General features: G+C 44.2%; 1 protein-coding gene across 2 annotated transcripts; it reads left to right on the top strand.

The window, feature by feature from the left end:
• Nucleotides 1–8,197: 8,197 nt before the first annotated feature.
• Nucleotides 8,198–12,080, top strand: LOC111960451 (tRNA methyltransferase 10 homolog A). 2 transcript variants are annotated; one of them, XM_023982454.2, is made up of 7 exons: nucleotides 8,198–8,655; nucleotides 9,480–9,582; nucleotides 9,877–9,948; nucleotides 10,087–10,161; nucleotides 10,870–11,019; nucleotides 11,232–11,337; nucleotides 11,518–12,080. In XM_023982454.2, the coding sequence occupies exons 1-7, from the start codon at nucleotides 8,486–8,488 to the stop codon at nucleotides 11,775–11,777; spliced, it is 936 nt and encodes a 311-aa protein (XP_023838222.1). In that variant the 5' UTR covers nucleotides 8,198–8,485; the 3' UTR covers nucleotides 11,778–12,080. The 2 variants fall into 2 exon arrangements, with proteins under 2 accessions (XP_023838222.1, XP_023838221.1); XM_023982453.2 differs by having other exon boundaries at nucleotides 9,480–9,648.
• The last annotated feature ends 2,075 nt before the right edge of the window (nucleotides 12,081–14,155 follow it).

The following is a 14,155-nucleotide window of genomic DNA, read 5'->3' as shown; positions in this document are numbered from 1 at the left end:
ACAAATCTCAACACTGAGATGGGCAAAGAGATTAAGTCACTGGACAGTCATATGGCAACCATTGAGTCTGACCTCGAGCACATCCTGGCCAGGTTTCCCTTGCCGGTACCAAACCCAASCCCTACAGTTCACGGTGCAGTTGAGAATGGTTTTAGCCCGTATGGACAAATCATTTGCTTCTGCCTGCTTCTCTGTCACAGTTCAAACCAAGAGCTGMMTAACAAACGATGCAGGCATCTGATCGCTTCCTATTTTTTTKWATAAAATAAAAWAAWAWATATATATTTCACCTTTATTTAACCAGGTAGGCCAGTTGAGACCAAGTTCTCATTTACAACTGCGACCATGCAGCACACATGACAGCACTGCTTCAGCCAATAGGCTTTGTTAGCAAATCAGCAATTCTGTCATAAGGAGCTGCAGGAATGCTTCTCTGCAAAATATGATGCTGAGCCCATGAAAGAACAGTCTACAGTTACAGACCTGCTCATCCAATGCCTTCATGGTTAGCTGATGGTTAGCGCAGTCCATCCTCCCTGACGAAGAGAAGGTTCCACTACTARGTGTGCCCATATCACCTGACCAGACATTTGRCCCAGCAGCGGCCAACCTCCAAGTGTCTAAGGAGGACAGAGAAGCACAGATGGAACTTCAGCGCCTCATTCCAAAGCCTAGAATGCATCAACCAACAAACCATTACACCCCATACAGGGCCCCAACTGAGATGCCAAGAAGCCAGGTTTAGACTCACGCTGCACCTGCTCAGGAGTGGAGGAACAGACACACTCAGCCCTACTGAAGAGGTGGAGCGCAGCATCGCCAAAGAGGCAGAGGTGCACCATATGCAGGCCGCATCCCCTCTGCACCACAGCACGCACTTCCTCGGTCCTGATGGGACCGACTCTCTAGCACAACACCGTTTTCTCGAGCACTATCTTTCCAGCTAGAAAAGGTCAATGGCCAACAAATGGGTGTTATGCACTCTAACACAAGGCTACACACTACAATTTTGTCAGCGATCCCCACTTTTCAGGGGTGTCTTGAAAACAACAGGTTGTTTCCCTACTCAAAAGCAAACACTCTGCTCAGAAATCTCCTTGCTCCTGGAAAATCATGCAATCGAAGTGGTAGAACCAGCGCAATCAAAACTGCTGGTTTTACTCAATCTACAGTACCAGTAAAAAGTTTGGACACACCTACTCATTCAAAGTTTTTCTTTATTTTGACTATTTTCTACATTGTAGAATAATAGTGAAAAAAATCTAAACTATGAAATAACACACATGGAATCATGTAGTAACCAAAAAAGTGTTAAACAAATCAAATATATTTTAGATTTTAGATTCTTCAGAGTAGCCACCCTTTGCCTTGATGACAGCTTTACACACTCTTGAAATTCTCTCAACCAGCTTCATGAGGTAGTCACCTGGAATGCTTTTCCAACAGTCTTGAAGGAGTTCCCACATATGCTGAGCACTTGTTGACTGCTTTTCCTTCACTCTGTGGTCCAACTCATCCCAAACCATCTCAATTGGGTTGAGGTCGGTTGATTGAAAAGCAGCATTGCCCAAGAGAGGATGGCTTTCACTTCAACAGTGATAAATTCATGACCTTCTTTGAGGAAAAGATCATGATCATTAGAAAGCAAATTACGGACTCCTCTTTAAATCTGCGTATTCCTCCAAAGCTCAGTTGTCCTGAGTCTACACAACTCTGCCAGGACCTAGGATCAAGGGAGACACTCAAGTTTTTTAGTACTATATCTCTTGACACATTGATGAAAATAATCATGGCCTCTAAACCTTCAAGCTGCATACTGGACCCTATTCCAGTATATACCTGGACCCTATTCTTATATACTACTGAAAGAGCTGCTTCCTGTGCTTGGCCCTCCTATGTTGAACATAATAAAAGTCTCTCTATCCACCGGATGTGTACCAAACTCACTAAAAGTGGCAGTAATAAAGCCTCTTTTGAAAAAGCCGAACGTTGATCCAGAAAATATAAAAAACTATCGGCCTATATKTGTCCTCGAGCTCCTAGACCTTAGTGCTGCTTTTGATACCATTGATCACCACATTCTTTTGGAGAGATTGGAAACCCAAATTGGTCTACACGGACAAGTTCTGGCCTGGTTTAGATCTTATCTGTCGGAAAGATATCAGTGTGTCTCTGTGGATGGTTTGTCCTCTGACAAATCAACTGTAAAATGCGGTGTTCCTCAAGTCCCCGTTTTTGGACCACTATTGTTTTCACTATATATTTTATATATTTTACCCCTTAGTGATGTCATTCGGAAACATAATGTTAACTTTCACTGCTATGAGGACGACACACAGCTGTACATTTCGATGAAATATGCTGAAGCCCCAAAATTGCCCTCCCTGGAAGCCTGTGTTTCAGACATAAGGAAGTGGATGGCTGCAAACCTTCTACTTTTAAACTCAGACAAAACAGAGATGCTTGTTCTAGGTCCCAAGAAACAAAGAGATCTTMTGTTGAATCTGACAATTAATCTTGATGGTTGTACARTCGTCTCAAATAAAACTGTGAAGGACCTCGGCGTAACTCTGGWMCATGATCTCTCTTTTGATGAACATATCAAGACTGTTTCAAGCACAGCTTTTTTCCATCTACGTAACATTGCAAAAATCAGAAACTTTCTGTCCAAAAATGATGCAGAAAAATGTATCCATGCTTTTGTCACTTCTAGGTTAGGCTACTGCAATGCTCTACTTTCTGGCTACCCGGATAAAGCACTAAATAAACTTCAGTTAGTGGTAAACACGGCTGCTAGAATCTTGACTAGAACCAAACATTTTTATCATATTACTCCAGTGCTAGCCTCCCTACACTGGCTTCCTGTTAAGGCAAGGGCTGATTTCAAGGTTTTACTGCTAAACTATAAAGCATTACATGGGCTTGCTCCTAACTATCTTTCCGATTTGGTCCTGCCGTACATACCTACACGTACGCTACGGTCACAAGACGCAGGCCTCCTTACTGTCCCTATAATTTCTAAGCAAACAGCTGGAGGCAGGACTTTCTCCTATAGAGYTCCATTTTTATGGAAGGGTCTGCCTATCCATGTGAGAGACGCAGACTCGGTCTCAACCTTTAAGTCTTCATTGAAGACTTATCTCTTCAATAAGTTCTATGACTGAGTGTAGTCTGGCCCAGGAGTGTGAAGGTGAACGGAAAGGCACTGGAGCAACGAACCGCCCTTGCTGTCTCTGCCTGGCCGGTTCCCCTCTCTCCACTGGCATTCTCTGCCTCAAACCCTATTACGGGGGCTGAGTCACTGGCTTACTGGTGCTCTTCCATGCCGTCCCTAGGAGGGGTGCGTCACTTGAGTGGGTTGAGTCACTGACGTGATCTTCCTGTCGGGGAGATATTCGTGGGCTATACTCGGCCTTGTCTCAGGATAGTACGTTGGTGGTTGAAGATATCCCTCTAGTGGTGTGGGGRCTGTGCTTTGGCAAAGTGGTTGGGGTTATATCCTGCCTGTTTGGCCCTGTCCGGGGGTATCGTCGGACGGGGCCACTGTGCCTCCTGTCTCAGCCTCCAGTATTTATGCTGCAATAGTATATGTTCAGGCGGCTAGGGTCAGTCTGTTATATCTGGAGTATTTCTCCTGTCTTATCCTGTGTCCTGTGTGAATTTAAGTATGCTCTCTCTAATTTCTCTCTCTCTTTTCTCTCTCTCTCTCTCTCTCTCTCTCTGTCTCGCTCTCTGTCTGTCTCTCTTTCTCTCGGAGGACCTGAGCCTAGGACCATGCCTCAGGACTACCTGGCCTGATGACTCCTTGCTGTCCCCAGTCCACCTGGGTTGTGCTGCTGCTCCAGTTTCAACTGTTCTGCCTGCGGCTATGGAACCCTGACCTGTTCACTGGACGTGCTACCTTGTCCCAGACCTGCTGTTTTAAACTCTCTAGAGACAGCAGGTGCGGTAGAGATTCTCTTAATGATCAGCTATGAAAAGCCAACTGACATTTACTCCTGAGGTGCTGACTTGTTGCACCCTCGACAACTACTGTGATTATTATTATCTGACCCTGCTGGTCATCTATGAACATTTGAACATCTTGGCCATGTATTGTTATAATCTCCACCCAGCACAGCCAGAAGAGGACTGGCCACCCCTCATAGCCTGGTTCCTCTCTAGGTTTCTTCCTAGGTTCCGGCCTTTCTAGGGAGTTTTTCCTAGCCACCGTGCTTCTACACCTGCATTGCTTGCTGTTTGGGGTTTTAGGCTGGGTTTCTGTACAGCACTTTGTGACATCAGCTGATGTAAGAAGGGCTTTATAAATACATCTGATGATTGATCCGCCTGGATAATCTCCTGCATGCCTGTCATCGCCCATCCCGGGGGTTCAGGTCTCTCCCAGGAACCTCCAGCAAGACGGATTCCATGGAGGTGGGCACGATGCACCTTCCCCCAGAGGAACGTCAACGCAGCTGTCAACAGGGTCTCTGCTCCTACTGCTGGGAGTCGGACAACCCCTGGAACACCTGTCCCAGTAGGAGAACCAGGCGAGGAAGCGACAGGCCCGAGGAGCGCTCCTGTACCTTCCCAGGTAGGAGTGGACGTGCCTTGCTCCTCTCTGTCCACCCAGCCCGTCCTTCTTCCTGTCACCTTCCCGGACTATCCTGGCCCCCCACTGAGTCCTGCCCTAGTGAACAGGCAATTTCCTAGACCGGTCAGTGGCCTTATCATTACGCATTCCTCTACGCCCTTTACAAACCCCTATCCCAGTCCATGCCCTGGTGGACGATTGGTTCCGGCGCCCCGAGGAGGTATGGAACACAGAGCACACCTGTCTCCAGCGTGTCGTCCTCCGGCAGAAGGTGCAGGCTGATCATCACCGCAGTGTAGCCCCTGTCTTTCACCCCGGTGGCAGGGTCTGGCTTTCTACGAAGGACCTGCTGGAAGCTGAGCCCACGGTTTGTGGGGCCATTCAAAGTCCTGCGGAGAGTCAATGAGGTGACGTACAGATTACAGCTGCTGGACCCCACGATGCACCTCCACCTCCCTTGGACGTCGATGGGGCCCCGGCCTACACCGTCCACAGCCTGTTGGACACACGGCGTCGTGGGGGGTCTCTCCAGTACCTTGTCGACTGGGAGGGGTACGGTCCCGAAGAGCGGTGCTGKGTTCCGGAGCGGGACGTCCTGGACCGTTCTCTCAGTCGGGACATCCCCAGGCGTTGTCCCGACCGACCCGCACTGCGTCTCCGGGGTTGTCCCCAAGGTCGGCAGCACCCCGCTGCTGAAGCAAACGCCCTTCACTCATCAACCCCGGACTTGTCTCGTCATCATTACACACACCTGGTTCCAATACCCACTCTATCACTGTATATGGCTCATATCACTCAATTGGCTCATTCATCCCCCTCCTCTCCCCTGTAACTATTCCCCAGGTCGTTGCTGCAAATGAGAACGTGTTCTCAGTCAACTTACCTGGTAAAATAACGGATAAATAAAATAAAAAATATATATATATACTGTACTCCCTCTGTCATTTGTCTTTGTCGGTCATTGTAAATGTTGCTTGTTTTCCTGAGAGGAATCACTCCTACTATTTCCTGAGTACTTTATTATTTAGCACTTTTGGTTTCGTCCCGCTTTTATATAGTGCTTTAAAAACTCAGTAGTTCTATACCTGCGACTGCCTCCTGCCTACTCCTCTCTACACGTGTGACAGCATTCAAACCAAATCTAACTTTATTTACATAGAATGTTTAAATTATTTATTTTTCTGCTTCATCACATATYCATTCCATTCTGAAACCCATAGCATGAATGATCCAGAGTTGCTTTKCTTTCCTAAGAGCATTGTATCTAGAGTTGAAGCATTGCCTTCACCAGGCATGCATCCAGGCAAAAAGGCCACAAATACTGCACCACCTGTTGTGGTCCTGACTCCTGTAATTTATCTACTGTCCTTTTATTGATGGAGCTTTAACATCAAACGTTTACAGTCCACCTGTCCACACTGGTCAAAGGCAGTCAACAGTGGGCACAAGCCCAGCACACAATGCCACATACTATATAAGCCCTATAAAGAAAATAAATAAACGAGGTATGCAAGCCACTCTGGATATGGAATGCCTGTCATCTAACGACAWTGACTGTTTATGAAGCGGAACATTCCAGCTTTCACTAAGGAAGTAAGATTGTAAGATCAAAGAAACAGGTGATACCAAACCTGCCTCTTTTATTACTATTTATAGACAGACATATTCAGAGATAGTATAGTACACTGTAATGACTTGTCTATGAAATAATTGTCTATGAAAGCTATAGATGGCCGTTGAAGTGTGTTCAATTAGACCATTTTATGGTAGGTTAATAGCAGGGACTTTTGTCATCTCATTTTATGCTCGACAGACCTGATCCAGCAGCATTTATATATCGTGGCTGATCCCAGGCGGAGGAAGGTCACAGACAGGGTTGTGGCCAGACTTCGGAAGGATCAAATTGATGTGGAAGAGACCCTTTAATCCCAGTTGGCCAGCAACACATTCCAGACATACTGACAGAGGCCATTTCACTTCTCCTGAGGTCCCTTCCTGCAGTCTCCCTGTTTGGAAAGGATATGACTTTATGGATTTGACTTCTATTGCTAAAATCTATAGTCTACATCAGACTATATAGGCTATACATTTATGTCTTCCAGATTAACAAAGACAGAAGCAAGTATAGCATAACTGTTTAAACAATGCACAATCCAGAAGCAGTACAGAAATTCTTAAATTAAAGCATTTTTTTTTTTTTTTTTTAAAGAATATAGTACCACACACATTGTTTCCTCTGGAAACAAAACTTTCCCTGGTTGSCACTACTCTTGCTCAACTAAAAATGTCATCACAATTTTTTAAGTCACTCCCAAAAACGTATTTTGAGGTAGGGTTGCGTTTTACCCCAAGTTACCCTACAATTGACCCGTGTTGGATTGAGCTCCAATCTTCCCTATGCACTAACAGCAAATTGCAGAGCAGTAACATGCTTAACCATGAAGCTGCTAAAAACTCTGGCCTTAAAATGGTACAGGCCACACATATGTAGGAGTTATAATAATGCTCTTGTGGATGTACAGGCCCGGCAAGGAGACACTCTACAGGAATACAATGCTCACTCTGATTCCTCAGGGGAGGGCCGCAGCACAACAAAGGCTGACAGAGAGTAGGTACCATCGTTGTTTTTATGGTGACTGTAGTAAGTGATATTCTCCAGCTACTCAGGCCGTTGACCACTACTGGTCTCCTTGAATAGGTCAATCCCAGCACACCTGGACATACGGGTGTGAAAACAGACAGGGATGAAAGTTAACATTAATGGTGAACAGAAAATAATAATAACAATAACAGAAAATATGTAAATAATTGACCGGCATCTGGAGTTAAACAGAGGAGAACAGTGAAGAGTTTCATGTTTCAGAAATGTCAGATATCACTTCTCTCTCATTTCAACTGAAACAAGTTCAACTTGTTTTATAAGTTGAAGAAGAACTTTCACTTTAATTTCTATGATCACAATTTTATGATTGTGTAGATTGGCTGTAAAAAGTTGTGTGTGTCAACTGTAGGGGTGCACATGTTGCTGGGGATCGGAAGTGTCTGATGCGAGAGAGGCAGGTTAGRTGACCAGAGTCAGAGTAATGCAGAAGGTGTCATATGCTGAGGTAGTGAGGAAAGTAGAGGAGGATGGGTCTAAGGGTGATGGATCCTTAGAGGATCCCTGTGAGAAGTAGATCTGTTCCAGCACAGAGGGACAGGCCAATGAGTGATATATGCATCAGCAAGGTTGGCTTCTTAGCGTTCAGAGCAATGGTTATCAACTTTACTGCAGAAATGGAACTTAAATCACAGAAAATAGATGTTGTGGTGGCAGCTGCAGAGAAGTACTTGGGTGTATGAGATTTGACTTCAAAAGARTTCCTGGCTGTGTTGAGTGGTGGTGTCCCATCTCCCCAGGCCGTTGGCATGGTGCAGTAGAAGATATTGTTAAAGTAGTGGAACGAGGTAGTGTGTTTTTGATGAGTGTAGGCTTAGTTGGAAGGGTGTTTTTTTTTATTTCCCCTTTTCCTATTTTGTATCACAAAGTATAATGGCTTTATACTATAGTCCAGTTGGGGGCGGTAATGCAACAAATTGGATGCCAAACTCCGTTAAACCCCACCTAAGAAGAATAAGATGTTTGCTGATGACGACCCACTGTGCGACAACGAAAAAGCTACATGTGGAATGCCCAGACTGACAGGGAATATTTTGCCAATTTGTTAGGTTCTTAGATGGTACTTTTCGATTAAAAACAATAGTTAACTAATGTGTGTGTGAATTATTATATGCATGAGGTTGGTAAGCTTTACTTTCCCGTAGTACGTGCGTATATTTGAACACTAGCTAGCTAGTAGTTACAACCAGGCAGCCTGGTCGAAGACACTCCGCATTCAGTTTACAACAGAATAAAAAAATACACGTCAAATGTCCAGCGACACTGTCAAAGATTTGACACCGTCCCGGGAAAACAATGTTGCCACTGAAAATAAGGATGCACATATTGGTAATAACGGAGGWACAGAGATTCTCTCAAAAAACCAGAGGAAGAAGCTTTTGAGGCACCAGAAATGGGAGGAGGAAAGGAACCTTCGCAAGTAAGTAACGTTAGCTTGTTTACCTGGCAACCCGACGTTGAATTGCATTGAAGTCAATGTCGGGCAGAAATGTGTACAATTAAATCAACTTTTCAAAGATTTCTATCTCCGGAAGCATGCACACAAGATTAAAATACAAATGCATTCACGCCACGCATTTATACCTCAGTGATGCATACTTGCTGAGCTCCTGCACATGTTTACATGGTTCTGCWTATGCTTCAGTGGATAGAAATCTGAATTCACTAACAGCGCTTTGATAAGGTGATTTATTTATACTTTCCTGTGGATATATTGTCTCACATTCCTACTGTCAAAAGGACCAATAGTTGTAACAACTGGTAGAGTATGTTTTAAATTTCATTTAATTCAACATACTGGCTTGTAGAGGTTGAGAGAGGAAGCTTTATTGATCTTAACACTCATTTGTGCCGATTTAGAATTCAATGCAATTCAACATCGGGTTTCCAGGCAAGTAGCTAGTTAACTAGCTAGGTATACTGTGTTTCACATAAGTGATGTTTTACATTTAAACTGCCCCCTGTATTCACTTAGGCTACTTCTTAGTGATAATGGGCAATAATTAACTCAACAGTATGACATCATCATACTACTTCCTGCTTACAAACAACAACAATGTAATTCAAATCTACCAAGATTGCCACTATTGACTTATGGCAAGTTGTACCTTGAAGAATGCCCACGTGACAAATTGTAATGTTGTTGATATCCGAAAGCAGAAAGCACCATTTTGTGTACGATGATCATGTCGTGTATTGTCTTACCTTTTTAAAGTTCTGTTTGACCAACTGTGTGCTTCACAGGCAGAAGCGGAAGGAGAAGAGGCAGAAGAGGAGCCTCGAGAGGAAGACCCAGGGGGAGGAGGGAGGGGAGTTTGTGGCTGGCCGGAAGCGCTTGAGGAAAGAGGTGAAGCTCAGCAGCCCCCTGAGACTGGTGATAGACTGCAGCTTCGACAACCTCATGATGTTTAAGGTAGCAAGACTGTCAGGGCCCCCTGTGGTCAGTAGGGCACAACGTTGTGGAATGTTCAGATATAAATATATTGTGTCGAACAAACATTCATCTCAGACATGTAGAGTAACGAATCACGGCAGTTCTATTCATGGCATTTCTATCTGACTGCAACGTTCCGTGTACATAGAAGATGGCACAGTATTGAATCCTGTGTTTCATGCTTTATGTATTGTTTCCCCTGTGAAGGATGTTAGGAAGCTCCATAAGCAAATACAGAGATGCTATGCAGTGAACAGACGAGCGGTGCACCCTGTTCAGGTGAGTCTACCTGCCCCACAGGACCCCCTGCATCATCATCGTCATCGGTTGCAGAATCATCCATCAACCACCACTGAACTCAAGTGATTCAAGACTCATTCATCTTAGTGCTGTATTTTCTCTCTCTTCATCTCCCAGTTTTATCTAACCAGCCTTGGTGGACAGCTGAAGCAAAACATGGATAAGACCGATGAAGGATGGGTTAACTGGAAGGTGAGTGTACCCTGTCTGTTAGTTTGGATACGCACTGCCARTGCATGTTGAAATTACTAATGGAAATAGTTAGGGGGGTGTTTTTCAGAGACRCACTGCTTATTTTACACTGTGTTTGAGAAGATAGGAAATGACTTGAGGGGTATGCATACATATGGGGAGTAATGTCTCGTGGGGGKTTCCATATTTAAAGCTCTGGCGAAAGGTAGGCAAGACTCTTGTCTGGTGCAACAAGAGTGGTGCAGCGGTCTAAGCTACTGCATCTCAGTGCTAGAGGCRTCACTACAGACCCTGGTTCGATTCCAGGTTGTATCACAACCGGACGTGATTGGGAGTCCCATAGGGTGACACACAATTGGCCCAGCGTCGTTAGGGTTTGACCGTCATTGTAAATAAGAATTTGTTCTTAACTGACTTGCCTAGTTAAATAAAGGTTAAATACAATAAAAAMTAGATTTTTTGAGCTGGGTGYAAATGGATACATTCACAAGTCAACACCTCTCCCAAACACTTTCCATCAGATGCCAACCATATTACCCATTAAATATCCCACTACTTAGGGATGCAATCTGAGTGGTTCAAGACGGCTGTAAGTGAAGAAGGAAGAGTAATATGTCATTAGGCCGTGGGTGTTATGTAGGTTAGGAGGTGGCAACTTACATTAACACCTGGTACCTTTTTGTTTGTGTGTGTGTCCGTCCTGGGCAGGATATAACGGTGAAAGCAGAGGCGTACCACGAGGTGGTGGCCAAGGAGCAGCTGGTGTACCTGACCTCTGACTCTCCCAACGTTCTGACGGAGCTGGACGATACCAAGGCCTACGTCATCGGAGGCCTGGTGGATCACAACCACCACAAGGTCAGGACTACAGAATGACCTAGAACATTTAGAAGATTAATTTGTGGTCTTTTAATTATTTTTTTTAACTCAACATGTTGGGTATGTTGAGCAGCAAGTCAAGACAACCAATTCCAAATCGACCCCCTGCCCCTAGACACTTCACCTAGATCTGAGCCATTTATGTCAGTCGTTGGTGAGCATTGTGTTTGACCTTTTACCTTGTCCTGTAGGGTATCACCTTTGAGCGGGCTCAGGAGCTGGGGATCGACCACGCACAGCTCCCACTGAACAGCTTCGTCAAGATGAACAGCCGCAAGGTGYTGGCGGTCAACCACGGTGAGGAAATATCCTAACGATTTACACCTCAAGATAGGAAACCACCTCCATTTACCGTAGTGTGTAGCATTGACAGACCTATGAAATTTGAATAAAAACATGAGTGGTATGTGATAAGGGTTTTTAATATTCAATTCTTAATGTATAACTGTGTTTGTGTGTGCATGTTCCCTGCCACAGTGTTTGAGATCATGCTGGTGTACTTGGAGAAGAAGGATTGGCAGGAGGCCTTCTTCACCGTCCTGCCTCTAAGGAAAGGGGCCATTCCCCTGGGCCAAGAGGGAACAGCGACGGAAGAGGAGGATTCTGACAGAGACTCAGACACAGCAGAGCCAGTCATACAGAACACCACGAACACACAGGACCAACAGGAGAAAGGACAGGGAGGACAGGACACACTGCAGTTGAAAGAGGCTCCCAAAGAGCAGACTGCACCATAGCCCCAAATGCTACCATGTTCTTCTGGGTCTTAATATGAATTGTTATCTGTTGCAAAATGGTTGATTTAGTGAATTGMGAGTTTGAGTTCTTTTTGATTGCAGAATTATAGTAATTTTTAGTCAGTGTTTTGTTATCAGATTTCTGTTGATTKATGCTTTTTTATGGAAGATATTTGACTTGGAGTGCATATATTAAGTGAACAATTCACACATTTGCAGATCTATGTTATACCTTTTGACCTGTTATTGGTGCTCTGTAGCAAGTCTAATGCTTTTCATTAAATTAAAACATTTTGACTTACACAGACTGATATTACTGGTATAAAATTGGGTCTCTGTAGGAAAAATAACCTACATACATCAATATGCAATTAAAGTTGCCTGGTAATTCATCCAAGCACTTGAACACTGTAAATGTAATGGGTAATTCTGCAGGAGAATCACTGCACTAGTATTATACATTTTAACCTACTGCCCTCTTGTGGCCAAGGAAAGATGATACACCTAAAATAATCTGGTTGAAACTGGAAGTTTCAGACGCCATRGAAACACATGACGCTGGCCTGTGCTGCTTCTGTTTGCTAAATATACATGGCCTGATAAACTACATTAGCAACTAGCTAACATCAAATGAATAGAAAAGCAATGAAAGTGGTAGTTTAATTACAGCTCAGGGCGGTAAGAACGTTTTGTTAATTCAACTAGCTAACGTACCTGCTTCAGAGTAGTTTACTTTGTGAGGAGCGTCGTTTACAGTGTTGTATTTAGAGTTATCTACCTAGAAACTTGCCCATTCAACTAGCACATCCATTTAGCACTTATTTCCCTAAGTAARTCACAGTAGCSTTTCCAAACTCACACTTGGCCAAATTGAGGGTTAAAGAAGCAATCTCCAACCGCTGAAACACACTTTTCAAAGTGGAGAGATGATCAGACCAAGTAGACGAATGTATCACTACATCGTCAAGATAAGCAGTACAATTTGGCACTTCTGCAAATACAATTTAACTAGAACGCTTGAAAAGGTAGCAAGGCTTGGCATTATGTAAGAAATTGTTATTAGATATTGGTACTTGTTTTAAACACAACTTCTCAACATTAGCTATAGTTGGACACAATATTGCCCACACCCCCTATTTCTTCTTCGCGACATATGCTGACGACCTCATTAGACATATACACGACAACCCACAACTCCCCTCCCCGCATGACAATCACACCAGACACACGCAACTCAAGGTTGGAGCGCAAGACAAAAGAACTGTTGGAAGAGCCAATGGAAATGTCGACATCAGGCCCGGGACAGGACAACCCACGACCCAGATCGACCCAATCGGAAGGCCAGAACGACCAAGATCAACCTACTTTGCTTGTTGCCATATATAATCTGTATGTTACTGCTTAGAGGGGCTCTTCTCCGACGATTTCATAAGAATCTGACAGAAAGGGCGCCGTGCACGTTTTTGCCTGATATCTTTACCACTTGAATAAAACGGCCTTATTATAAAATTATCCACCTCTCGTCCTATGTCTCCACTTGTTCTCCTGTCTCCAATAACACGTTTACTAAACCAATTACACATGCCAAAGGGCATCACAGTGTATTGTATGAAGTATCAGGCGTAACGAAAGCCAGATGTCTGAAGCTCAAGAATTCAGACTGGCACCTTGCCCAATAACCTTCTAGCAAATCTAATTAACTAACGTAAGCAGCAGAAGCCCAATTCCACAATGCAGTCATCTAATCGAGGTAGAGGAAAACAATCAGACTTCTGTAACTGCTTTACGCGACGATAGTCTGTACATAAGCGAAAGTGTACCGTCACTTAGGGACAAGAATACATGGGGGAACTCCAGGAGGCTGTTACTGGGTTTTGCCATGTCATTCTGTAATAAATAAGCACCTCACTTTTATTACCTCCCTTTTCTTTGCATTAACCGGTACGGATGCTGACGTATAGGAGCAGCGTTCCCCACATCACGGCGTGTTCCAAGATGGACGTGCGACTTGGAACGTCCTGAAACACATTGAGAAAACGGTTTATCAATGGTCTTCATCACATAAATTGGGTGCACTGAGTTTCATTTCCACAAGATATGGTCCAGAAAACGTGCCGACAGAGAGAGCAACAAAACTTAAACTCCCCTGGTGCAAAAAACTCCCATGCGTTTTTGAGAGAGGAGAGAGACTTATTGACATAATAACTGCATCTTACTGACATAATCAAAAATTTAGGGCCGCTCCTGGGTTCTCTTGAGCAACCTGGAAAATAAACTCAATTGTCTCTGTTCCAACACATGCAGGACATGCATAACAATAATGACATTGGTGATAAACTTGTGGGATCCACAGTGTTTGTTTTTACCGGACTTCATCA

This window comes from Salvelinus sp. IW2-2015, linkage group LG37 (assembly GCF_002910315.2).
Source record: "Salvelinus sp. IW2-2015 linkage group LG37, ASM291031v2, whole genome shotgun sequence".
Taxonomy (NCBI): domain Eukaryota; kingdom Metazoa; phylum Chordata; class Actinopteri; order Salmoniformes; family Salmonidae; genus Salvelinus; species Salvelinus sp. IW2-2015.
The sequence above is the reverse complement of the archived record's forward strand: the minus strand, read 5'-3'. Positions and strand labels throughout refer to the sequence as shown.